At 36.9% G+C, this 27,305-nt stretch overlaps 2 protein-coding genes and 1 non-coding gene across 4 annotated transcripts; 1 reads left to right on the top strand and 2 right to left on the bottom strand.

Moving 5' to 3' along the window:
• The first annotated feature begins 1,851 nt into the window (after positions 1–1,851).
• On the top strand, positions 1,852–4,042 carry LOC133791030 (actin-depolymerizing factor 2). 2 transcript variants are annotated; one of them, XM_062228913.1, is made up of 4 exons: positions 1,866–2,026; positions 2,719–2,778; positions 3,203–3,468; positions 3,570–4,042. In XM_062228913.1, exons 1-4 carry the CDS (start codon positions 2,024–2,026, stop codon positions 3,718–3,720), a joined length of 480 nt encoding a protein of 159 aa, XP_062084897.1. In that variant the 5' UTR covers positions 1,866–2,023; the 3' UTR covers positions 3,721–4,042. The 2 variants fall into 2 exon arrangements, with proteins under 2 accessions (XP_062084898.1, XP_062084897.1); XM_062228914.1 differs by lacking the exon at positions 2,719–2,778 and having other exon boundaries at positions 1,852–2,026.
• A 506-nt stretch (positions 4,043–4,548) lies between these two features.
• LOC133791029 (putative pentatricopeptide repeat-containing protein At5g59900) lies at positions 4,549–7,673 on the bottom strand. Its single transcript, XM_062228912.1, has one exon. It carries the CDS (start codon positions 7,616–7,618, stop codon positions 4,901–4,903), a length of 2,718 nt encoding a protein of 905 aa, XP_062084896.1. The 5' UTR covers positions 7,619–7,673; the 3' UTR covers positions 4,549–4,900.
• A 10,646-nt stretch (positions 7,674–18,319) lies between these two features.
• LOC133792978 (small nucleolar RNA R71) lies at positions 18,320–18,426 on the bottom strand. Its single transcript, XR_009874441.1, has one exon. It is a non-coding gene; the product is annotated as a small nucleolar RNA R71 (small nucleolar RNA).
• Between the last annotated feature and the right edge of the window lie 8,879 nt (positions 18,427–27,305).

Raw genomic sequence — 27,305 nt, 5'->3', positions numbered from 1 at the left:
TGTTCTTCTTACTATGAGTCATGCACTAGCCTATTATCATTTTTACGCTCGAGTATGTCTACAGAGTTGTTTCATGAGTGACATTGTTGTGCACTTGAGCTTGAGCACATATCCTTGAATGAATTGAATGTATGACCTATTTGTTGGTAAGGTCACCTTTCATTAATTTTGCTCATTCTAGACCAATTGTTGTGGGGTTCAAGTGTAACAATTATTGATGCTATTTTTTTTTATCAACTATAATCTTAAGCAAAATCATTTTAAACGTATATAAAAAATGGTAAAAAACGGTGGAAGGACAATAAGATTATAGTTGTTTGGCCAGAAAAAAATTACTTACCGCGTGAAGCTTCTTTATTTTTGTAAGACCAAGCCTATGTTTGGTAGAAAAAAAAATGGGAGGAAAGAAAATATATGAGAGAAAAGTTAAAATTGATTTGTTTGGTAAGAACGAAAAATAGAGAAAAGTGAGAGGGAAAATATGGAGTGGGGGCTACCAAATTTTTTCCTCTCCAATTTGGAAAGAAAAAATAAAGAAAAAAGTCTCCTACAAATATATAAAAGTAAAAAGGCTAAAATATTTTTTAAAAAAACTATTATATCAACAATTTTAAAGACAATATAGTAATTTTATAATATACAAATTTTTGTTCCTCTCACATACCAAACAATTAAGAAATAAATATATTTTCATTTATTTCTTTCTAATTTTCTATCCCTCCCATATTTTCCCAATCTACTTTTTTCTTTCCTTGGTACCAAACATAGGGTAAGTTTAGAACCTTAGTCTTGTGGTTGTAATTGGCTGGTTATTACATTTTGTGCTGCTGGCTTATCCATGCTTAATTCAGATAAAGAAGTTGTCTTTGGAACAAAACGTGCATAAGATATTGTTCGGGAGGAAAAAAGCAACATCTTCGGGAGAAGATCAATCACCATTCGTTGAAGTGATTGCAAATGTGAAGGTGATCCAACAAACTTGTTGGAAGATTGGTTACAAAAGTTATTGATGTTCAAGTTAAGAAGAAGTCTTACTTTACATAAGTCAAATACATTTTTGTATTTGTCATAATCTTACTAATCAAATTTATTTTATGGGCGCCACCCAATAGACTAGAAAAATTGATCTACCTAAAATATGAATGTGTTATTTACCTCTTGTATTTAAGCTTCACGGTTTGAAATTGCAATAGCAAAGTTAAATATTGCTCGAGCAACTATGCAACATGTTGTCATAATTTTTTATATTTTCAAGTTTAATAAAAAGTTGTATAACTAATTAGTTGGTAATATTAAGAATGACAATATCACTTATAAATGAGAAAAAAAAAGACCGTACATGTAAAAAAAAATCAAAATTAACATTTAGGAGTTGTTTGTTTTGAATAGTTGAGTTGCTTTAAAAAGTGTAAAGAAACTTAAGATGGAGTTATAATTAAACTCTTGTGTACAACAAAATTTACTTTACTCTTAAAATAAACTCATACAAATTATTAACTTTATCCCTTAAAATATAAACCAAACTTAAAAATAATTGTAGATTTTTATTCCCGTCTATCTCGTACAAAATAGCCCTTACAAGGTAAATAAAAATAGAGGTGTAAAGTGAGGGCATAGCCCGACCCGTCCTATAATCCACAATCGCGGCTCGGCGGTTAGGGAGTAAACATACGCGCCGACAAGTCAACGAACACAGCCCGGGGCAAAAGAAGAGGGTAAAGTGGTCATTTAAGAATGAAAGGACGCGTCTCATTTTGATTGGACAGACCAACTTTTGTCTCAGTTGTCACGCATGACCACAGACCAGCATAATGATATTTAGACGGAGTGGAGCCACCGCATATAAGACCAGGTACTCTTATTTTCACAAAAACTAAAAAATCAAATTGTATAAAAATAATAATTAATTGCTTAAACCAAAAAAAAATGTACAACCCCAATATATTCTGACATCCTCATTTTCCGGTTGCCCTAGATTTTCTGCTCCCATTTTTGGTTCCGAAGCTTTCGATCCCTATTAACCATGGTTAGTACTTCAAAACTCTTCCTTCCACGATATTTTTCTTTTTCCGATCATTTTATTTCTTTGGTTTTTTTATGCGTTGAAATTTATTATCTTTGTGTTTGATGTGCGATTATCTTTCCAACGTTGTTTTTGGTGTGTATTATTGTGGATCTGAATTTGGATTTTGTTTTCGTGTGGGATCTTCTAGTTCTAAGTTGGTGTAGATTAGATTAAAGGATTTTTAGCACCAAAGAAAATCGAAGATAAATGTAGTACTTTTAAAAAAAAAAATTCTCCTGTGTTGTTTGTGTGGATTAAAAAATAATAGTTTATTTGGGATTAAAGTTCTTTTATCTAATAGAGAGAGAGGTGTTAAAATACATTTAAGACTTCTTTTTGGTTAGTTCTGTATAATCATCTAATCTGTATGCAAATTTCATTATTTTGTAGTGCATGGTTTTGTTAATTTTGACTTGATTACATTTACTCATCGTTTCTTATTACATGATTTTTTTTGGTTGTATGTTCTTTGTTTCTTTTAATTTGTTCTTATAATATTATTATGCTTCATCATATTTGGATGATCTCATATTTGTGATATATTAATTTGGTGCTCATTGTCCAGTATTTTGCTCGCGAACACAGGAAATAATTATTTAGAACTTTCTGTGAACAATGCTTGACTGATATATAAAGAATTGTCTAATTTTAAGGTGGTTTTTAACCGTTTGGAGACTGTGTGGACATTTTTCCATGTGGGTTTTTGTCAAGAGGTCAGTTGGGTATAATTTAATCTAATTTTGAAGTTTAAGGAAGCCTTGTCATCATTCTGGATGATGTTATTTTAGTTTTGTTTACTCAATTTAACTAAACTGATAGTAACTGGAATCTAATATAGGTTGCCCACCAAGTTGTCTGTTGTGCTTTAACCTCGGGACTCTATTTGATTCTTTTCCCATGTTTTTCTTTATTCTTGTCGGGTCACAAATTTTTCTCTAGCAGCATTAGTACTTTGGAAGAAAGAGTCCTTTCTCTATTCAGAGAATTAGCGTCTTGAAGCAACTTCTTGGATCAAGGAGGACAAAAGAGAATAAGATATAGAATTTCTTATACATTAAAAGTTTTTATCGCTTTTTGTTATTGCCCTCTATGTGCTTTAACTAGACATCTTTTTATTTGTTAATTTTTTTTTTGTAGGCCAATGCAGCGTCTGGAATGGCTGTGCACGATGATTGCAAGCTGAAGTTCTTGGAGTTGAAGGCTAAAAGAACATACAGGTTCATTGTATACAAGATTGAGGAGAAGCAAAAGCAGGTTATTGTTGAGAAAGTTGGTGAACCAACTCAAAGCTATGATGATTTCACTGCAAGTCTTCCTGCTGATGAATGTCGGTATGCTGTGTATGATTTTGACTTCGTGACAGAAGAGAATTGCCAGAAGAGCAAGATTTTTTTCATTGCATGGTAAAATTGTTGCTAAGTTTTAAATGTCAAATGCTTATTTATTTTTCCTCTCTCAGTTTCCTAGTTTTGGTCTGATGATTTTGTAACTCTCTGTTACAAAGGTCTCCTGATACATCAAGGGTGAGAAGCAAAATGATTTATGCAAGCTCCAAGGACAGATTCAAGAGAGAATTGGATGGTATTCAAGTAGAGCTGCAGGCTACTGATCCGACTGAGATTGGTCTTGATGTGATCAAAAGTCGTGCAAATTAAAAAGTATGGTGTCCTTTGCTGGCGATATCATACTTCCTTATTTTGTTTAAGTGAAATGTTAATAGTTTGTGGGCTGTAAACCTTACTGAATTATGATATGGTTTGTTGTTCATGTTCTACCATATAGTCTTGTCTTCACTGAACACATTTCAGTGATTTCACTTTCTATCTTATGATTTGATGTGGAGAAGCTAATAGAAGTGCCTGGAGTGTCTTCCTATTGTCATGTCCACTAGCTAAGGTGTATTACCTTTTGAGGATAGAAAACACTTGGGTTTGTTTTTGCGACTTTGAGAATGGATGTTTTACTTTTACCTCCCAATATGATTTTTTCTTATTGGTTCGTCATTGATGATTTTGTATTATTGCCTCAATTGACTTGGCCCTTGGCCCGGAGTTGAAATATTTGTTGATAACATGCAAGCGACCACTTGAGGTATGTTATCACAATGTATGTATGGATGCCCAAATTAGATGATCTTCAAAGTACTCCCAAAGTAATTGTATGAATCGGTACTGGAGTTATGATTGGATTGTTCAAATTTTGAGACACGTGTATTAGTTTACAAGAAAAAGGGATGATAGAACAATTTTACCTTGCATAGAGTGACATCCACAACAGTCCTAATCCTATGCCCCTCGGACCTCGAGGGAAATGCAAGGTACTTGGAGTGTTGCATCATCTGGACAAATCAGCGACATCCTTAAATTTTACTTTCAAGAACCTTTGCATTTAAGTTTATCTAAGCCAAGTTGTAAATCAATAGTCTTTCCTTCTAAGAAAATAGCCTCGAGGGAAATGGATCAGGTGTGTTTACATGATGTTACTTCATAAACTCGGGTTCATTAAAAAACAAAACTTCAGAAACTATATGTTACATCCGGTTTTCTTCAACTACAGCTATACAAATGTTAATAATAATTTACAAGAGAAACACCTATTTCTAAAACGACATACAAAACTTTTTGCCACCCAAATCTTACATCGAGTGACTCCCTTGTTTGCTCAATGAAAAAAATGAGAAGTTATTTTGCAAATTTCATTTTCTAACGTTGTTATTTTAGTAAATTCCTCAACACTGACAGTCAACATCCTGTAACCAAGAGCACTAGGTAGCTCTGTGGTTAGCAGAGGTCGTACGCCTGCTCAGGCCTTGAAGCATATGTAGCTCCTGCCTAGCTAACTTTTCAAGCAATTTGCATGCATGAGTGAGTTATATGTAAATCGATCTGGCTTCAACCCTCTTTTCATCATGTCATCACGCAATTCAAACGCCTTTGTCATTTCCCCATTGACACAGCAACCGTATATCACAAAGTTATATGCCAGAGTATCAGGCTTCAAACCTTTGTCAAGCATGGTATCCCAAAGTCTAATAGCATCATGCAAATTACCCCATCTACAATGCTCATATATAAAGGTAGAATAGGTGATGTAATCAGGGAAAATACCATGGTTTGTCATTCCAACAAGGAGTTCAGAAGCCTCCTCAAATTTCCCCATTTTGCAAAACCCTCGTATGAGAATGTTGTATGTTACAGTGTTGGCTAAAAACCCTTCAAGCATGGTCTTGTGCAGTTGTAGGGCTTTATCCATTTGTCCTTCGTTGCTAAGGTGGTCCAAGAAACAACCATATGTTACATGATTGGGAAGACAATTGCCAATCAGCATGTCTTTGAAAAGACGCTCTACTTGATCTAGAGATCCTGCTTTGCAGAAGCCATGTATCAAGGATGTATATGTTACAACATTAGGAATGCAGCCTTCACCAACCATTATGTCCCAAACTCCAAATGCCTCCTTAAACTTCCCCGATTTTCCATATGCATCAATAATACTTGTGTATATTACATTATCAGGCCTCAATTGTTGATCACGCATCTTCTTTAAGACACTGAAGAACTTTCTGGTATCCTGTTGCTTTAAAGTTCCATTAATAAGTATTGCATAACAAACCAGATCCAAGTCAACACCTCTTTCAATCATCTCACGACATGTGACCAATGCATCTTTAATTCTCCCTTCCTTGCAAAATCCAAGTAGAAGTGCACTATAGCACATCTCATTTAAATTACAGTTCTCCTTATGAAGGTTGTCTACAAAATCTTTGGCTTCAGAAACTCTACCTGTAGAACACAGACCACTTATTAGAGATCTATAAGTATATGTGTCTGGTGTAAGACCCTTCTCTACCATTTCATGAAACAGTTCAAAGGCTCTTGTGGTGTTTACTTCCCTACAGTATCCCTCTATCATGACATTGTAAGTCACCTCATTGGGCATAATTCTCCTCCCTATCATTTCATCGAACATTTTACTTGCTTCATGCATCAAATTTGCTCGACAAAGACCAGAAATGAGAGCAGTGAAAGTGTAAATATTTGGTGCAATGCCCTTCCCAGTCATTTCATGATATAGTCTAAATGCCTCAGTGATTTCTCCAGATTTGCAATATCCGCTTATCAGTGATGTATAGGTTGCAACATTTGGCACTACACCTTTTCTGATCATTTCAGTGAAGAAAGACTTTGCTGCAGTTTGATCCCCAAACTTGCACTCCCCATTTATCAAAGAATTGTATGTATACACTGTTGCCCTTATCCCAGCCTCGCTCATTCTATCAAAATAACTTACAGCAGCATCCAGTTTACCCCTTCTGCAGAGAGAATCTATCAAAATAGAATAAGTAATATCATTGGGAAACAAATCCTTCGAGCCCATCTTATTAAAAAGTGATTCTGCCTTGTCTACTTTCCCATCTTTGCACAAAGAATTAATCAAAGAATTATAAACAAATAAATTAGGCACCACCCCAACTCCACTAACATTATCTACCAAATCAAAAGCATCGTCAATCTTCTCCTTCTTCCTCAATCCCTCCACTACACTCGAAATAGCTGCCTCACTAGGGACAAGCCCCAGTTCAATCATCTCATACAATAGTTCCATACCAACCTCGAACTCTTGGACTCTACAAAACCCAAGTACCAATGTACAATAAGTAACCATATCCGCTTTCAATCCCTTTCGACTCAACAAATTCTTAATTGCAAGAGCCTTACTAGCCTTATGGCTCTTACACAGTCCATGAATCAACACATTATACGTTACGACATTCAATACACACCCATTTGATTCAGCCTTCTCAATCACTTTCTTAGCTTGGATAAAATCCTTCATTTCACACAAACTTCTAACGACAATTGTGTACATATAAACATCAGGCTGGAGACCTTTATTCACAAACTCATAAAACAGTTCTACAACCGGTTTGAATTGCCTAATTCTTACAAGCCCATTTAGTAAGGTACTCAAGGTTCTAACTTCAGGTAATAACATCAGTCTACAGTCTTTCATGAGTCTCGCAACTGTAACACCATCCATTACTTTCCTATTTTGCACGTAACATTGAACTAACAAATCAAAGCCAGTAGTAGACGAAAACTTGCAGCTCTCATAAGAATCTAAAAAACAATTGAATACCTCATTTGGGTTTAACCCACGAAGAAGAAGGGTTTGCAATAGCGACGAAGCCGGCCAGAACAGCTTAGACTGAACCAGAGAATGAATCAGAATGCAAAACGACGCCGATGAGTGATTAAAGCCTCTGTGAAGGCCCAAGAAGTTGAAGAATCTCAAGGCTAACCTGGAATCGTCCAAAGTTTTGATCAAGACCTTTTCGACGTGGTGAGGCTTCAACGTTCTGGAAATGAAGGCGTCGTTTAAAGCAATTGTCCAGCTCTTATTTCCGCGTACTATGTCATTTAGGATCGAAACGAAGTGAGTGTCGTTTTCGTCATTATCTTGAGTGAATGATTTGGACCAAGTGCAGAGATTTCTGAGCTTTCGGCGAAACCGAATTTGCGAGATACTACGATGAGGATGAGCTATCCTCATTCTTCTTCTTCTTGGGAAAGGAGGTCTAGATTTCAGCCATGGGAGTGAGGGGTTTGGACTTGGACTTCGGAGGTACCGTGAAGCCACTGGGATTAGTTAGAGAGAGAAACAAATATGGGCCTGTCGTAAAACGGGCCGTATTGGGCCTAGTAGGAATGAGCCGTCTGGCCCTGAATAGTAATTCATTTGAAACTTTGTGTAGTTGAGTGACCTTCAGTTACGATATATGTAATATTAAATTAGTAAACACGGATTTAGGACAGGTGTTATACTAAACTCAACGGTATAAAATAGTTTACTTTTAGAATACACGACTCATGAAAATTATTAATTTTATCCCTAAAAATTTAAAAAGTATTTTAGGTATGATTGGTTTGTGGTTTGAAAATTGTATTTTTAAAAAATGTGATTTTGAAATAAAAATCTGGATTTAATGTTTAAAAAAGAATTTCTGAAAATGCGATTAGTTCAATGTATGTAAATTATTTTTTAGTTTTAAAAAATTGAATATGTGTTTGGTATAAAATCTGAAAATATAATATAAACAAAATATGTGATTGGTAGAGCTAAATTTGAAACATATTTTCATTCAGTATTTTTTTAAACAATTGTTGTATAATATCAAATTTTAATTTGTACTCAATCACTCATGTGAGCAAATCAAGGAGCAATACCAAGTTATGATCGTGATATCATTATTGGGGTCAACAACTCCATATCTCCATAAGAAAGAAAGCAACTCCTAAAGAGTTGAGGTGAAAAGAAGAGAAGAAAGAAAATACAAATCTTAGATAAAATGTTTAGGATTAAGAGAAAACGTCATTTTTGTGTTTTCAGTTTTGCAAGCTAAAATTTGAATTTGAATTTTCTTTTTAAAAATAAGTAACCAATCAAGAATTATTGTGGGTCCCACCTTATTTGAGTTTTGCAAAATATAAAATCTGATTTGGATTGGATACCAATCAAGCCCTTAGATTCTCATTCCCACTTTTACTTTATCCCATATCAAACACCCCTAAGGGAATTTTGCAAATATACACTCCTAATAAAGATTTGAAAATTATGGTAAATATAAAATGTTTATATATTGTAAGAATTTATATGGGGAGTATTTATGCTTAATGAGGGGTTATAAATCAAAAAAATGATAGGCATTTAAATCATTTCAAAAAAATGTTAATTCTTTTGACAATACCCAAAATATCATTCTCATAATTTTTCTCATCCCTTCCCCTTCTCTCTTCCCTCTCTCTCCCTCAACCCATTCCTCTCAACTCCCTTTCTAGAAAAAAAAATTCATGAGTAAGGTAAAATATCATAGAAATTAATGTAACGACAAGTATTCCTCACTTAGGACACTAAAATACTACATTTCGAATAGATCTGGGCATGGTTTTTGAGTTTTTATTGCGATTTTTTTTCAGATCTGAAACTTTGAAATCTGCAGAAAATCGACGTGGTTTGATGGTGCTTGATGCCAGCACGGTGGGGCCTTCAAAATCAAGATTTTCATGAAAAAAATTGATGTTGCTCAATGGTGGTTCGATGGAGGTTCGATTGTGTTCGATGCAATTCTTGCAAGATACGTAACTTTTCGCTCGGTGATGAGGACATCAAGACTAACGACCCAATTCAAGTTCCAGTTGGTCCGGTGACGAGGGCGCGAGCTAGGAGATTCAAAGAAGAACTTAACAACTTAGTTCGGAGAATTCTACAACAGGAAGAGGTCGAGTTCACTACTGAGGGTGAACAAAAGCTTGTGTTGCTCATCAAAGTTGATTCAGTTTAGGAGCATGATTCCTTTAATTATTTGTTTTTAGTTTGAACTATATTTTCATGTTTTATTAGAGTCTTTGTTGGAGTCAAAAGACATGTCATTTTGGGCTTTTTCATTATGGTTATTTTAGGGTTTTTATTTGTCTAAAAAAACCCTCTTTGTATTTTCGGCTATATTAGGCCTTGTGGACAACTTGGAAGGAGATTGTTTTTGGATTAATGAAAAATATTGTGAGTTTTCTTCTTGAGTTCTTGAAGAGACTTTTCGAACTTATCAAGGGTTTCCTTGTGGCGTTCAACCTGACTTATCAAACGGATATTCCATCCCCGTTTGTGGCGTCCTTCACCATACCAAGGTTCGTGCTTTGCTAAGCATTGGGTCGCGGTTATCCATTCCAATTTCGAGTGTTCTTGGGTTGTTTGTCCAGATTTGGTTTGGGTTTCGTCACATTTGTTGGTGTGGTTCATATCAGTTGGTACCAGAGCCCAGGTTCGTACGGTTTGGCCTATCCTTTTCCTTGTTTTTCTTTTCGTTTCTTTGTTCAATTGGTGCGTTTGAATTAGGGTTCTTATCGTGAATTAGGGTTTTGAGTTTCTCTTGTTTTCATTGTGAAATCTGAATTTGGATTGAGTTTCTCTAGTTCTTATTGTGAAATCCGAATTTTCATTGAGTTCTCTTGTTCTTATTGTGCAATCCGAATTGGGATTGAGTTCTCTTGTTCTTATTGTGAAATCTGAATAGGGATTGAGTTTTTCTTGTTCTTATTGTGAAATCTGAATTGGGCAGTGAGTTTCTCTTGTTTTATTGTAAAAATCTGAGTGGCATTGAGTTTCTCTATTGTTTCTCTTGTGAAATCCGATTCGTTTTGTTTTTGAATCGTTCCTTGTATCTGCATTTGAGAAATCAAAAAAAAAAATCAAGAGGATCCGAACAAAAAAAAAAAAAAAAAAGTCTGGAAACCTCCCTTAAATTTTTTTGTTCTAATCTTGTTCCTTATGTCCTAGAGGCTCTTTTGCCAAATCCCCACGCAAGTGTATAAAAAATCATCAGTTTTTTACAAATTATTTATATATTCGTTTGGTTTGTTCTGGTTTGATTTGCTACTTGAATCCTCCATGATTTCGTTTGATTAGTTTTGAAAGAGCTTAGAGAAGAATACGAGTGGAAAAAGGTAGAGGTGCGAGCTTATTTGAGGGTAAAAGCCATTGAAATTGAGTGAAACACGAGTGGATTTGAGTGAAAATATTGTCGAGTGAAACACGTGAGGGAGTGTGGTGAGATCTCTTCTCCATATTGTTCTAACCTTATTTTGCAGATTTCCATCATGGCACAAAATCCAGAGAAAAATGCAAGCAATGAGGTTCCACCACCTGAGGTTCTGAATCTACAAATTCAAGCATTAATGGGGGAGATGCGGAGGATGATGAGGGTGGAGTGTGAACAAATACATGAGAGGTTGGATAGGGTAGAAGAGGGAACACAATGGAGGGCACGGAGGAATAGGGTGCAACAATGGGATGTTGAGGGTGAAAGAGAGTTTGAAGGGGAATACTTAGATGAAGAGCTTGATAGGTTGTCAGAGGGTAACCATAGGAGGTATGCCCGAGATAGAGAAGCTAGGAACTGGGTAGATAATAATTTGGGAAATATCAAGATGAGAATCTCCGCATTTCAAGGGAAGAGTGATCCTGAAGCATACCTTGAGTGGGAAAAGAAGATGGAGTTGGTTTTCGATTGTCACAACTACTCCGAAGTGAAGAAGGTAAAACTTGCTGCAATTGAATTTATTGATTATGTTGTTGTTTTGTGGGATCAGTTGTGCATCAACAGGAGGTGAAATGGAGATCGTCCTATTGAGACTTGGGATGATATGAAGAGGGTGATGAGGCGACGTTTTGTACCAGCTCATTACTATCGGGATCTATACCTTAAGTTGCAGGGTCTTCATCAAGGTTCCAAGAGTGTTGATGAGTATTACAAAGAGATGGAGATGGCTATGATTAGAGCCAATGTGGAAGAAGATCGGGAGGCAACAATGGCAAGGTTTTTGAATGGATTGAACCGAGAGATTGCTAATACAGTTGAGCTACACCATTATGTGGAATTGGAAGATTTGGTGCATATGGCAATGAAAGTTGAGAGGCAGCTCAAGAGGGGTAGTACAAGTTCAAATCTGAGACAAATCCCACAAAATCCAAGTGCAACACCTTGGCGGTCGAACTATCCAAAGAAGGAAGAAAACCCTTTCACTCACAAGCCTAAAACCGAGCCAAAACCAGCCACCACAACCACAGCCTCTCAAGGTAAAACAGCCCCTACTTCGTCTCGTTCTAGTGAGATTAAGTGTTTCAAATATCAGGGGAGAGGACACATAGCTAGCCAATGCCCAAACAAGCGAGTTATGGTAATTCGGGATAATGGGGAGATAGATTCCGAAGATGAAGATGATCTTGATGACATGCCACCATTGGAGGACGCTTCTATGGGTGGTGAGGAGTTTGGGGCAGAATCTGGTGAGATGCTTGCACTAGTCACACGACGAGCCTTAAATTTGCAAGCAAAAGAAGAGGTGCAGCGGGAGAACATCTTTCACACTCGTTGTCATATGAAAGACAAGGTATGTAGTGTTATTATTGATGGTGGTAGTTGCACTAACGTTGCTAGTTCTTCCTTGGTTGAGAAGCTGGGGCTCACAACACTTAGACATCCTCGTCCATACAAGTTGCAATGGTTGAATGATAGTGGTGAAGTAAGGGTTACAAAGCAGGTTGTTGTATCATTTCGAATTGGCAAGTACGAGGATGAAGTATTGTGCGATGTGGTTCCAATGCATGCTGGACATCTCCTTCTAGGAAGACCTTGGCAATTTGATCGGCGGGTGCAGCATGATGGCTTCACGAACAAGTACTCATTCACGTTCCATCAACAGGCAATCACTCTAGCTCCATTGACACCAAAACAAGTATATGAAGATCATGTGAGGTTGCAAAAATTGAGTGATAAAAAAAAATTGAGTGAGCAAAAGAAAGAGAAAGAGAGTGAAAAGATGAATGAGAGTGAGGGAAAAGAGAGACAAATCAGAGAGCAAGGTCGAATCAAGTGAGAGAGAAAAGAGAGAGAAGAGTTCAGCCAAAGAAGGAAAATCAGAGAGAAAACAAAGAAATTTTTATGCAAAAACAAGTGAGGTTAAGCGAGCATTGATTGAAAAACGGCCGATGATTGTACTCATGTACAAGGAGGCTCTTTTAAACACTAACCAACTTGATTCTTCGCTGCCTACTGTTGTTGTTTCTATTTTGCAGGAGTTCGAGGATGTGTTTCCCGAGGAGGTACCACATGGTTTACCACCTATCCGAGGGATTGAACACCAAATTGATTTTGTTCCCGGTGCTTCTATCCCAAATTGACCAGCATACAGGAGCAATCCGGAGGAGACGAAGGAACTTCAAAGGCAAGTTGAAGAATTGATGGTGAAAGGGCATGTGAGAGAAAGCATGAGTCCATGTGCTGTTTCAGTGATTCTAGTTCCCAAGAAGGATGGGACATGGAGAATGTGTGTTGACTGCCGAGCCATCAACAACATAACGGTAAAATATCGACACCCCATTCCTCATTTAGATGATATGTTGGATGAGTTGCATGGTTCTTGTGTATTTTCTAAGATTGATCTTAAGAGTGGGTATCATCAAATACGAATGAAAGAAGGTGATGAATGGAAGACCGCATTTAAAACTAAACATGGATTGTATGAGTGGTTAGTCATGCATTTTGGATTAACTAATGCACCTAGCACTTTCATGCGCTTGATGAATCATGTTTTGCGTGCTTTCATTGGAAAATTTGTTGTGTATTTTGATGATATTCTTATTTATAGCAAGAGTTTGCATGATCATGCCTCACATTTGCATTCGGTTTTGGATGTGCTTAGGAAAGAGAAATTATATGCTAACCTCAAGAAATGTACTTTCTGCACCGATAAGCTTGTTTTCCTAGGTTTTGTTGTGAGTGCTACAGGTATTGAGGTTGATGAAGAGAAGATCAAAGTCATCCAAGATTGGCCGACCCCCTCCAGTGTAAGTAATGTTAGAAGTTTTCATGGACTTGCTAGTTTTTACAGGAGGTTTGTAAAGGATTTTAGCACCATCGCTGCACCACTTACCGAAGTTATCAATAAGAACATTGCATTCAAATGGGGTGATGCACAAGAGGAGGCATTTCAGCTTATTAAACACAAGCTTACTCACACTCCTTTACTTGCTTTACCTAACTTTTCTAACACATTTGAAGTTGAATGTGATGCTTCTGGTATAGGTATTGGCGCTGTTCTTATGCAGGATGGGAGACCACTTGCGTACTTTAGCGAGAAACTAAGTGGGGCTGCCCTTAACTACCCCACTTATGACAAAGAGTTGTACGCATTGGTTCGAGCTTTAGAGACATGGCAGCACTATTTGTGGCCGAAGGAGTTTGTGATTCGTACGGATCATGAATCTTTGAAACATTTGAAAGGACAACATAAGCTGAACAAGAGACATGCACGCTGGGTTGAGTTCATTGAGACGTTTCCTTATGTCATTCGGTATAAACAAGGTAAGGAGAATGTGGTTGCTGATGCACTTTCACGCAGGTATGCCTTAATCTCTACTCTTGATGCTAAATTACTTGGTTTTGAGCATATTAAGGAACTTTATCATGTTGACCATGACTTTGGGGAGATTTATGGTGCTTGTGAAAAATCTGCTGAGGGAAAGTTTTATAGGCATGAGGGTTTCTTGTTTAGGGAGCATCGGTTGTGTGTACCTAATTGTTCTTTGAGAGATTTGTTAGTTCGAGAGTCCCACGGTGGAGGGTTGATGGGACATTTTGGAGTCGCTAAGACTCTAGCTATGTTACAGGAGCACTTCTATTGGCCACACATGAAACGAGATGTTGAGCGAATTTGTGGTAGGTGTGTCACTTGTAGGCAGGCTAAATCGATGTTTTGTTTTGGGTTGATATTTCGATGGATTTTGTTTTGGGTTTACCTAGGAGTAAGCGTGGGAGGGATTCAATCTTTGTGGTTGTAGACCGGTTTTCTAAGATGGCTCACTTTATACCTTGTCATAAAACTGATGATGCTTGTAATGTTGCAGATTTGTTCTTTAGGGAGATTGTGAGATTACATGGTATGCCTAGGACAATTGTGTCAGATCGGGATGCTAAGTTCTTGAGTTACTTTTGGAAGACGTTGTGGGGTAAACTTGGGACGAAACTGTTGTTTTCTACTACTTGTCATCCTCAAATTGATGGTCAAACAGAAGTAGTTAATAGAACTTTATCCACTTTGTTGAGGGCTATCATTAGTAAGAACATTAAGACTTGGGAGGATTGTTTACCACATGTTGAGTATGCTTATAATCATTCCATGCATTCTTCTACTAAGTTTTCACCGTTTGAAATTGTTTATGGTTTTAACCCTTTAACTCCTTTGGATTTATTACCATTACTTGATTCTGAGCATGTGAATTTAGATGGCAAGAAGAAGGCAGAATTTGTGAAGCAATTCCATGAGAGGGCACGCCTCAACATAGAGAGGAGGACAGAGCAATACATCAAGCAAGCTAATAAGGGACGTCACAAGCAGGTTTTTGAGCCCGGTGATTGGGTGTGGTTGCACATGAGGAAAGAAAGATTTCCAGCACAAAGACGTTCCAAATTGCTACCTCGAGGAGATGGTCCGTTTCAAGTGCTAGAACGAATCAATGACGATGCCTACCGACTGGATTTACCAGGTGAGTACAATGTTAGTGCTACTTTCAATGTCACTGATCTGAGTCCTTTTGATGTAGGTGACGATTTGAGGATAAATCCTTCTCAAGATGGGGGGAATGATGAGGACATCAAGACTAACGACCCAATTCAAGTTCCAGTTGGTCCAGTGACGAGGGCGCGAGATAGGAGATTCAAAGAAGAACTTAACAACTTAGTTCGGAGAATTCTACAACAGGAAGAGGTCGAGTTCACTACTGAGGGTGAACAAAATCTTGTTTTGCTCATCAAAGTTGATTCAGTTTAGGAGCTTGATTCCTTTAATTATTTGTTTTTAGTTTGAACTATATTTTCATGTTTTATTAGAGTCTTTGTTGGAGTCAAAAGACATGTCATTTTGGGCTTTTGTTTTGGGCTTTTTCATTATGGTTATTTTAGGGTTTTTATTTGTCTAAAAAAATCCTCTTTGTATTTTCGGCTATATTAGGCCTTGTGGACAACTTGGAAGGAGATTGTTTTTGGATTAATGAAAAATATTGTGAGTTTTCTTCTTGAGTTCTTGAAGAGACTTTTCGAACTTATCAAGGGTTTCCTTGTGGCGTTCAACCTGACTTATTGATTAGTGCTCAAAAATATCATTTTATTAATCTTAAAGTATAAAATTAATTAAGTTTTAATTAATATTTTCATGGATTTATTGTCATATATTTTATATTTGAAAATATTAATTTTAATTTAATTTGTGTTTAATTTTCAGGAAATAAAATATATTTTTGACACAAAGAAAAAGAAATGAGAAAGAAAGAATTAAAATTGAAAAAAATGATGATAAAGTGGTATTTTTGAAGAAGAAATAGGCCCCAAAAGGAGCCCAAACCCAAGTTTCAGCTACTCCCTCTCGCTGCCACGTGTCAATCTGCCATTCGTCCACTCTAGCTGACGCCAGCCGAGCCGAGCCGTTCCACCAGATTGTGACACGTGTTCCACCAGCAGCCTGACGAAGCCGCCGAGCCGCATTCCAGCTGAGCCTCTGACAGCCGCACCTGCCACCTGTCCCAGCCGCCACTGCCCCACCTGCCACGTTCTGACGGACTGCACCTGACACGCCAACCTGACGCGCCTGCTTTGTCTCCCACGACCCGACCGTGACTGACGCCTCCAGCCCAGCAGCGAACCGTAGCCCGCCACGCGTCCCACTCGTCAGCCCATGCTCCCTAGCACCCGACCACGACCAGTCCGTGTCTCCCATTTTCATCAGCTTTTTAAGCCACTTTCCCACTATTTTATACACGATTTTGAGTCCTATTTACACTATAAATAGAGTACCAAATGGTGTAAAATCACATCAGATTGTGCAAAGGGGAATAGTAGAGAGTATTGGAGAGAAAAACACTTACTTTTCCTATTTTTCTTTTACATTTTCTTGAGTGAAAACAATGCCTATTTTAGGCTAAATTTTCTTGTGGAAAGGCTAGAGTGGAGTTCATATTTAATATTATATTTTTAATATATTGATTCTTTATTTTGTTCTTCATCTCTATATATTTGTTACAATTAAATTTATTTTCTTCTAATTTTTGTTCTAAATTTATTATTATCTTTTACATAAGTCTAGTCATGCTCTTCTTATGTAATTTAGGTTTTTAATTTAATTTAGAATATTTGTTATATTATATGCTTTTTACTGCATTCTGCCATTGGTATTTTGTCGCTCTAAAGTATATAATATGATAGGTTTTAAAATTAGAAGTTAGTATAATTTAATTAAAGAACATATTTTAAGGTGAGCTTTAATATATATATTTTCCAACTATAATTAATGGTGTAGAATTATAGTTGAGTATAATGAATCAATTTTATTAAAATATATATATGTTTGCATGAATGAAACTTATGCCTTCCATACTTTCTTTCTGATTCTAATCCCTCGATTTTATTCATTTAATGTTTATATTCTTTTTCAAATTCACATTTTTCCAAAGTTTATTATTTTTAATTTACTAATCTTTCTTTTAATTTTGTACTTTACCTCTCTGTGGATACGACATAGCCCGATTACTACTGCGACCGCTTAGGAAATATTGGGCGATATCAATTTTTGGCGCCGTTGCCGGGGAGGTAATTCTACAATTAAAGGTTTGCCTAGTAAATTAATTTTTTTTTTCTTTCAATATATAAAAAAAAAAAGTAGTGTAATTTTTAATTTCTCTTTTATTTTATTTTTCCTTAGTAGTTTTATTTATTTATTTATTTTATTTATTCATTTTTTTTTAAGTTTAGAATTTTTATTTTAGATTTAGTTTTTTTTTTCCAAAAAAAAAAAAGAGCATAAAATTTTAAATCATAAAAAAATCAAAAAATCAAAAAAAAAAAAAAAAAAAATCAAACAAAGTATTGAGAACATTTGTGTAATCGTGGAAATTAGTAAAAACCAAACTTGTTCTGTCTTAGAAAAATTGGTTCTTAAATAAGGTCTGTGTTAGCGTTACCCTCCAATCTTTTCTAAGAACCTCGGGGAGTTCTAGAAAAGCTCTTGGGCCTAAAGTGGTACCTTGGCAGCCTTTCCAATTGACCTGGGAACATTTTGGTGTATACTTATTACATTATTACATATTTGCGCTTATAATACTTACAAAATAAAAAAATAAAAAAAAATATTTATGCCACGAAACAGAGACACACTAGGGAGATTTGTGAGACAACAAGTAGAAACTTTAGAAAACTCTCCTAGTTCGTCGTTTTCTTCCATTCGTTCAAACACTCCTGATTCACCGAGACTTCCTGAACCACCCACGATGGCTCATCAAGATGAAGTCCAACCAAGAACGCTACAGGAATATTTACATCCTACGCGTACAGCCACACCTTCGTGGATAATGTATCCCAACAATATGCCAAATTTCGATTTCAAACCCGGCATGATTAACCTCCTACCAACCTTCCATGGGTTGGAAAATGAGAGTCCGTACGTGCATATTCGGGAATTCGAAGAGGTGGTGGCTACATTCAACAACCGAGTTGATGTCACCAACATTGTGAGATTGAAATTCTTTCCTTTCTCACTCAAAGACAAAGCAAAAAGCTGGTTGTATTCCTTAAGGCCTAGATCTATCGGAACATGGGACGAAATGACAAAAGCATTCTTTTCCAAATATTTCTCGCCCCATAAGACTAGCAGCCTTAAGAGACAAATCTCTACCTTCATCCAGAAAGACCATGAAACTTTCCATCAGGTTTGGGAGAGGTTTAGAGATTTGATAAATCAATGCCCACATCATGGATACGAAAGCTGGCGTCTGATCAGCTATTTCTATGACGGTCTCACAACCGGACAAAGACAATTCGTACAAATGATGTGCAATGGCGAATTCCTTCAAAAAGATCCCGATGAAGCTTTCGAGTACCTCGACGATCTTGCTGAAAAATCCTACACATGGAATGGACCAAGTCCTATGGACAAGCCACGATCAACTGGAATCTACCAATTGAAGGAAGAGGATAACGTCAAAAGCCAAATTGAATCATTGAGACAACAATTCGAGGCTTTCAAATCTCAAGAAGGTAGAGGAATCCACATGGCTGCAAAAGTAGAGACACGAGATCCATGCTTCATCTGTGGAGGAACGGAACATCAACCGCAAGAGTGCCCAACTCTTAGTGAGTTAAGAGGAGGAAAAGAGGAACAATGCAATGCCTTAGGGGATTACAAGAAACCTTATAACCCTTTCTCAAACACTTACAATCCTGGTTGGCGCAACCATCCAAATTTCAGCTGGAAGGATTCGAACCAAGCATCTGGGAGCCAATGGAGGCCTGAGCAGCAACAACCACCAAAATCATACAACACTCCTCAAAATATCATGCAGTCAAGTAATTCTCTTGAGAGTACTTTGCAAATGCTTGCACAAACTCAAATAGCCTCAACTCAAGAGTTCAAAGCTTGTTTCACACAAATGGTAGAGGAAATGAAAGACATGAAAGTCCAAATGACAAAGCTAAACACTACTTTGGCTATTCAAGAGCATGGGAAACTTCCCGCTCAACCTCTAATCCATAAAAAAGGGCAACACATGGCACAAACCTCCTCCTCTGCAGATACAAATTTCAAAGAGGTTAATGCCATCACTACTCGAAGTGGTCAAAGTACGGTTTCACCGTTAACAAAGACAACGAGTACGTCAATGCCCGCTCCAGATGATGATGTGCCAATAAACATTCCAGTAAAGGCACCCTTTCCTCAAGCTTTGAAATCCACTGGAAAGGTACTGGAAAATCATGGTGAAATCCTAGACCTTTTAACACAAGTGAAGATCAACTTGCCATTGTTGCATGTGATCAAACAAGTGCCGGCTTATGCCAAGGTTATCAAGGATTTATGCACCGTTAAAAGAAAGCATCATGTCAAGAAAACTGCATTCTTGGCAGAAAAAGCTAGCGCGGTAATTGACTGCAAAACACCGCCTAAGTACAAAGATCCTGGTTGTCCCACCATCTCATGTCAAATAGGGGAACAGGAATTTGGTCAAGCCCTTCTAGACTTAGGAGCAAGTGTAAATCTCATGCCATATTCAATATACTTGCAATTAGGTCTAGGAGAACTCAAGCCCACATCTGTGGTGCTACAACTGGCTGATCGATCAGTTAAGAAACCTCGGGGAATAGTAGAAGACGTTCTGATTCAAATTGAAAAATTCTATTACCCTGTTGACTTTCTCATCTTGGACACTCAATCTGAAGTAAGTATAGAGTCCAAAATTCCCATCATTCTTGGTAGACCTTTCCTCGCAACAGCTAATGCACTCATTAACTGTAGGAATGGTCTCATGAAAATCTCTTTCGGGAACATGACTCTAGAAGTGAATGTTTTCCACATCGGAAAACAACCACCTGACAACGATGAGTGTTTCCAATCCTATCTGATCGATACACTTATTTCGGAAGAGGTCGAATCGAAATACACGTCTAATCATTTTAATCACCTCTTCCAAATTTCAGAAAGTTCTGAGCCTGATGAGTCGACAATCAACCCTGAAATCGTCAAACACTCACAGGCTAAAAGAACCATGTTTTGGAATCCAATCTTTGAGGAACTCCCTCAAGATCGAGAAACACCAAAACCATCTATTGAACAAGCTCCTCAACCAAAGTTGGCCCAACTTCCTGACGGTCTTAAGCATGTTTTCCTGGGAGCTGACAACACTTTTTCTGTCATAATATCCTCCAAGATCACTGCCACACAAGAGCTCCAACTCATCAATGTGTTGCAAGAACAAAGAGATGCATTAGGATGGACGATAGCTGACATCAAAGGTATTAGTCCATTAATTTGCTCCCATCACATTCAATTGGAAGACGGGGCTATACCACGTCGTGACCCGCAAAGAAGATTGAACCCAACGATGAAGGAAGTAGTAAAGACTGAAGTCTTGAAACTTCTGGATTCTGGCATAATCTATCCTGTTGCTGATAGTAAATGGGTCAGCCCAACTCAGGTTGTGCCCAAGAAATCTGGGGTAACAGTGGTACCAAATGAAAAAGGGGAACTTGTTCCTACCAAGGTCACAACTGGGTGGCGCATGTGCATTGATTATAGAAAATTAAATGCAGCCACCCGCAAAGACCATTTTCCACTTCCATTCATCGATCAAATATTGGAACGTGTGGCAGGTCATCCTTTCTATAGCTTTCTCGATGGTTATTCAGGGTATTACCAAATCGAGATTGCCTTAGAAGATCAGGATAAGACCACATTCACTTGTCCTTTTGGTACTTTTGCCTTCCGGCGTATGCCATTTGGCCTGTGCAATGCTCCAGCCACTTTCCAGCGATGCATGATGAGCATATTTAGTGATTATGATCGAGAAATGTATGGAAGTATTCATGGATGATTTGACAGTATTTGGAGATTCCTTTGAATCAAGCCTTCTCAATTTGGAGTCTGTGCTTAAACGTTGCAAAAAGAAAGGCTTAGTACTCAACTGGGAAAAGTGTCATTTCATGGTGCCATCAGGCATAGTCTTGGGGCATGTCGTGTCGGAACGAGGAATTGAGGTTGATCAATCAAAGATTGAACTCATATCAAAGCTGCCCACCCCCAAGACTGTTAAAGACATTCGGTCTTTTCTTGGGCATGCAGGATTCTATAGGAGGTTCATACAAAACTTTTCGACAATTGCTCGCCCTTTGTCAAACCTCCTAGCAAAAGATGTTGTGTTCAGTTGGACACCTGAGTGTGAGGAATCTTTCCGAACACTCGTTGCAAAACTCACTTCCGCCCCTATCATTCAGCCACCAGATTGGAACTTACCGTTCGAAATCATGTGTGATGCTAGCAATTATGCTATAGGGGCTGTCTTAGGCCAAAGAAGGGAAGGGAAGCCCTTCGTTGTCTATTACGCAAGTAGAACTCTTAACAGTGCTCAAATGAACTATTCTACCACTGAAAAAGAGTTACTTGCTGTAGTATTCGCACTTGACAAGTTTCGTTCCTACCTGATTGGTTCACCTATCACAGTCTTCACGGACCATTCCGCCTTAAAATACCTCCTTTCCAAAAAGGATGCTAAGGCGCGTTTAATTAGGTGGATCCTTCTGTTACAGGAATTTGATCTGACCATAAAAGACAAGAAAGGAGTTGAAAACGTGGTAGCGGACCACTTATCTCGTCTTGAATTTTCTGATTCCGCTGATGGCCCAGCCATTCGAGATGACTTCCCTGATGAACATCTCTTCGCAGTCACTAAGTTGACATGGTACGCTCATATCGTCAATTACTTAGTGACTGGCGAACTTCCAACTGCATGGAGTACACAAGATAAACGTAAATTTTTGGTCGAGGTTCGTAACTTCTATTGGGATGACCCATATCTTTTCAAGTATTGCCCCGACCAAATTATGAGACGTTGCATTCCAGATGATGAAATTTTTAGTGTTTTGAACTTTTGTCATAATGAAGCTTGTGGTGGTCATTTTTCTATGAAAAAGACTGCTGCAAAAATCTTACAGTGTGGTCTTTATTGGCCCACTTTGTTCAAAGACACTAACAATTTCTGTCGATCATGTGAAAGGTGTCAGAAATTAGGTGCCCTGTCCCGACGACATATGATGCCATTGAACCCAATTCTTGTAATAGAAATATTCGATTGTTGGGGGATAGACTTTATGGGACCATTTCCACCTTCTTCTGGCTACCTTTACATTCTCCTCGCCATAGACTATGTCTCAAAATGGGTGGAAGCTGTGCCTTGTCGAAATAATGATAACACAACTGTTGTGAAATTCTTAAAAGAAAATGTGTTATCTAGGTTTGGCACACCACGCGCTATCATAAGTGATCAAGGCACCCATTTTTGCAACTATTCTTTCGAGACCTTAATGCAAAAATATGGTGTAATTCACAAGGTTGCATTGCCTTATCACCCACAGACAAATGGCCAAGCTGAGTTAGCCAACCGAGAAATTAAGCAAATTTTAGAAAAGACGGTTAATCCTGACCGCAAAGATTGGTCCTCAAGACTTCTCGATGCTCTCTGGGCGTACCGCACTGCTTACAAAACTTAGCTTGGTATGTCTCCTTATAGGCTAATCTATGGCAAAGCCTGCCACCTTCCTGTTGAGCTGGAACACAAAGCTTATTGGGCAGTGAAAAGCCTAAATTTTGATCTCAAGGCGGCAGGACTCAATCGTAAGCTTCAGTTTTCAGAAATTGAAGAATTAAGAAATGATGCTTACGACAACTCTAGGATCTACAAGGCTAAAATGAAAGCGACCCATGACAAGCAGATCCTAAGAAAAGAATTTGAGCCAAACCAACGAGTGCATCTTTATGACTCTCGTCTGCATATCCACCCTGGCAAGCTGAGATCAAGGTGGACTGGTCCATATGTTGTGAAAACCGTCTTTCCCAACGGTGCTGTTGAGGTCATAGACCCAACTGATGGGAGAGAATTCAAAGTAAATGGCCAGCGACTGAAACACTACATAGAGAGGGTGACCCAGCCTGAAGAAATCACTCTCGTGGAACCGGTTTACCAAGTCTGAGTAGTGTTCCAAATTGTTTGTACATAGGTTTGTTTTCTGTTTATTTCCCTTTTGTCATTTTATTTTATTTGTTATCATTTTGTGTTTTCAGTTTTTCATGTTTTAGAGAATCAATATTCGCTCTACCACTCGACGCTCGCTATCCAGGTGTTCTCTTTCCCTGCTCTTTTACATTTATTATCTTTTGAGACATTGAGGACACTGTCAGATTTTGGTTGGGGGTGGTGAGCATATTCATGCACGTTCATGTTGATTTTTGTCATACTAATATTTTCATGGTCAAATTTTTTGAAAATTACTTATTTATTTTTGCAAAATGTTACTTTTGAGTCAATTTTTGTTATCTATATTACTAAGAGTTTCTCTAAAGTTACCTAATGCACATGCCAATTGTTGTGGTAAGATGGTTGTTAGCACATATTTGCTTAGAAATTTGCCATGTTTAAGTAATTCATTCTTTTGTGTGAGAAGTGAGACTTGAGAAAACAACTTTTAAATTTTTATTGATTCTTAGAAATGGTTATAATTATTTGGACAAGGTATTGTGGTATGAATGGATGATGTTTTAGGGATAATATTTTCTATAGACAAATCTTATTAGAGAGCCTTTTATTATGTTGTTCATAAAAAAAAAAAAAAAAAAAAGAAGAAAATAGAAAAAAAAACAAAAAACAAAAGAAGAAAAAGAAGAAGAAGAAAAAAAAAATATATATATATATATATAGAAAAAAAAAAGGAGAAAGACACAAGAACAATATTTCTATCATGTTCAATTATGTTGTCTCTTGTGTCCAAAAAAAAATGTGTTTATTAATTTTTTATTTTTATTTTATGGCTCTTAAAATAAATGTAAAGATTGTCTATTTAACTTAAAATCCCGAAAAACTGGTTTTGTGGTACTCTTTATGGTGGTTGTCCAACTAGTTTATATCCTATCTTCGTTTCAATAATTATTTATGAGTTTGTCCTAAATATATACCAATTTGATGAGTGCTTACTTCTTTTCCAACTCCATGAGTGAAACCCTTGAACTTTAAATATTTTCAATTACATGAGAGGTTAATGGAGTTGAGACTTTTACTTGGCATAATTTCAAAGGTTTTATGTGCTATGGTTTGCGGTAAGAAGGTTTAAGTTTGGTGCACACACTCACAGCTCTAGATTTATTCGAAGTAATTTTGATAACTCTTGTTGACTTGTTACTAACATTTTGTGTTAATACTAAAGTTCTTTTTATAATTTTTGACCGGAAATATATCATGTTGACATTTCTTATTTCGCTTAAATTGCTAGAGACTAGCAATAAGCTGGTTGGGGGTTGTGATTAGTGCTCAAAAATATCATTTTATTAATCTTAAAGTATAAAATTAATTAAGTTTTAATTAATATTTTTATGGATTTATTGTCATATATTTTATATTTGAAAATATTAATTTTAATTTAATTTGTGTTTAATTTTCAGGAAATAAAATATATTTTTGACACAAAGAAAAAGAAATGAGAAAGAAAGAATTAAAATTGAAAAAAATGATGATAAAGTGGTATTTTTGAAGAAGAAATAGGCCCCAAAAGGAGCCCAAACCCAAGTTTCAGCTACTCCCTCTCGCTGCCACGTGTCAATCTGCCATTCGTCCACTCTAGCTGACGCCAGCCGAGCCGAGCCGTTCCACCAGATTGTGACACGTGTCCCACCAGCAGCCTGACGAAGCCGCCGAGCCGCATTCCAGCTGAGCCTCTGACAGCCGCACCTGCCACCTGTCCCAGCCGCCACTGCCCCACCTGCCACGTTCTGCGGACTGCACCTGACACGCCAGCCTGACGCGCCTGCTTTGTCTCCCACGACCCGACCGTGACTGACGCCTCCAGCCCAGCAGCAAACCGTAGCCCGCCACGCGTCCCACTCGTCAGCCCATGCTCCCTAGCACCCGACCACGACCAGTCCGTGTCTCCCATTTTCATCAGCTTTTTAAGCCACTTTCCCACTATTTTATACACGATTTTGAGTCCTATTTACACTATAAATAGAGTACCAAATGGTGTAAAATCACATCAGATTGTGCAAAGGGGAATAGTAGAGAGTATTGGAGAGAAAAACACTTACTTTTCCTATTTTTCTTTTACATTTTCTTGAGTGAAAACAATGCCTATTTTAGGCTAAATTTTCTTGTGGAAAGGCTAGAGTGGAGTTCATGTTTAATATTATATTTTTAATATATTGATTCTTTATTTTGTTCTTCATCTCTATATATTTGTTACAATTAAATTTATTTTCTTCTAATTTTTGTTCTAAATTTATTATTATCTTTTACATAAGTCTAGTCATGCTCTTCTTATGTAATTTAGGTTTTTAATTTAATTTAGAATATTTGTTATATTATATGCTTTTTACTGCATTCTGCCATTGGTATTTTGTCGCTCTAAAGTATATAATATGATAGGTTTTAAAATTAGAAGTTAGTATAATTTAATTAAAGAACATATTTTAAGGTGAGCTTTAATATATATATTTTCCAACTATAATTAATGGTGTAGAATTATAGTTGAGTATAATGAATCAATTTTATTAAAATATATATATGTTTGCATGAATGAAACTTATGCCTTCCATACTTTCTTTCTGATTCTAATCCCTCGATTTTATTCATTTAATGTTTATATTCTTTTTCAAATTCACATTTTTCCAAAGTTTATTATTTTTAATTTACTAATCTTTCTTTTAATTTTGTACTTTACCTCTCTGTGGATACGACATAGCCCGATTACTACTGCGACCGCTTAGGAAATATTGGGCGATATCACTTATCAAACGGATATTCCATTCCCATTTGTGGCGTCCTTCACCATACCAAGGTTCGTGCTTTGCTAAGCATTGGGTCGCGGTTATCCATTCCAATTTTGAGTGTTCTTGGGTTGTTTGTCCAGATTTGGTTCCGGTTTCGTCACATTTGTTGGTGTGGTTCGTATCACTCGGGTGTCCGTTTGGGGTGATTTTTTTTTATTTTGGGTATTTTTTCAAGATCTACACGTTTGAGATGTGTATATACACATTTGGGAAATGTAAATCTTGAAGAAAAAAAAATGACAAATGCAAAACATACATCATGTTCAAGATATGTTTTTGTATGTTTTCAAGTTCTAAACTTTGAAAATGTGTATGTGAGCATCTAAAACACGTAGATTTCAAAAGCATACCCAAAAAAAAATAATCCCAAATGGACACCCGAGTGAAAAATTATGTCTCTTACAAGAATTGCATCGAACCACCATCGAGCAACCATCGAACCACCATCGAGAAATGTCGATTTTTTCATGAAAATATTGATTTTTAAGGCCCCATCGAGCTAGTATCGAGCACCATCGAGCAAAGACAATTTTCTACATATTTCAGAGTTTCAAATCTGAAAAATAACTCAAAAATCATGCCCAACTTAATGGTTGCTCGATGGTGTTCGATGCTACCTTGATGGGGCCTTCAAAATCAATATTTTCATGACAAAATCGACGTTGCTCGATGGAGGTTCGATGGTTGCTCGATGGTGGTTCAATGATGGTTCGATGCAATTTTTGTAAGAGTGATGGTTGTCGTATACCACAACAAATTTAACAATGATTTTTCTTTCAATACTTCTAATTATTTCAGTATAATAGCAAGCACAAGTCGAACCCACGAGGACTATCGTTCACTTTATTATTCAATAATTAACACTAAAACTTAAAAGGAGGATTTTGATTTTTAACTCAAAATTAAATAACATAAACTAGAAAGCAAATAAAGATTGATATTATGATATTAAGAAACAGTTAAAGGTTAATCTCCACCCTCAACAATCATTCCTAATCATTAATAATAAATATTATTTAAATTTCTCAATTAAACTATTAACCCCGCAGATAATGTTGAAGCAGATAATTATCCCAATCTCCCTATTATAAGTAATCAAGGCGAAGCGCTCAATAATTAACTCTTTTATCTAAGCAATAAATCTATGAAGCATACAATCTATTTAACTTAGATAAAGCATTAAGTCCTATAGAAACAAGTTAATCTAGGAAATAAATCAATGAAGCATATAATTCATTTAACCTAGGTTCCATTTTTCTTCACAATCAACAATTCTTTTG

Source organism: Humulus lupulus, chromosome 7 (assembly GCF_963169125.1).
Source record: "Humulus lupulus chromosome 7, drHumLupu1.1, whole genome shotgun sequence".
NCBI classification, from domain to species: Eukaryota; Viridiplantae; Streptophyta; class Magnoliopsida; order Rosales; family Cannabaceae; genus Humulus; species Humulus lupulus.
Note: the sequence above shows the minus strand (reverse complement) of the source record. Positions and strands in the feature narration are given on the sequence as shown.

Excerpts from the sequence above, each read along its gene's own strand:
- LOC133791030 (XM_062228913.1), top strand. Across the intron at positions 2,779-3,202 it reads ATGTGGGTTTTTGTCAAGAG|GCCAATGCAGCGTCTGGAAT; the intron begins GTCAGTTGGGTA and ends TTTTTTTTGTAG. Across the intron at positions 3,469-3,569 it reads AAGATTTTTTTCATTGCATG|GTCTCCTGATACATCAAGGG; the intron begins GTAAAATTGTTG and ends TCTGTTACAAAG.
- LOC133791029 (XM_062228912.1), bottom strand. The coding sequence starts at position 7,618 with ATGAGGATAGCTCATCCTCATCGTAGTATCTCGCAAATTCGGTTTCGC.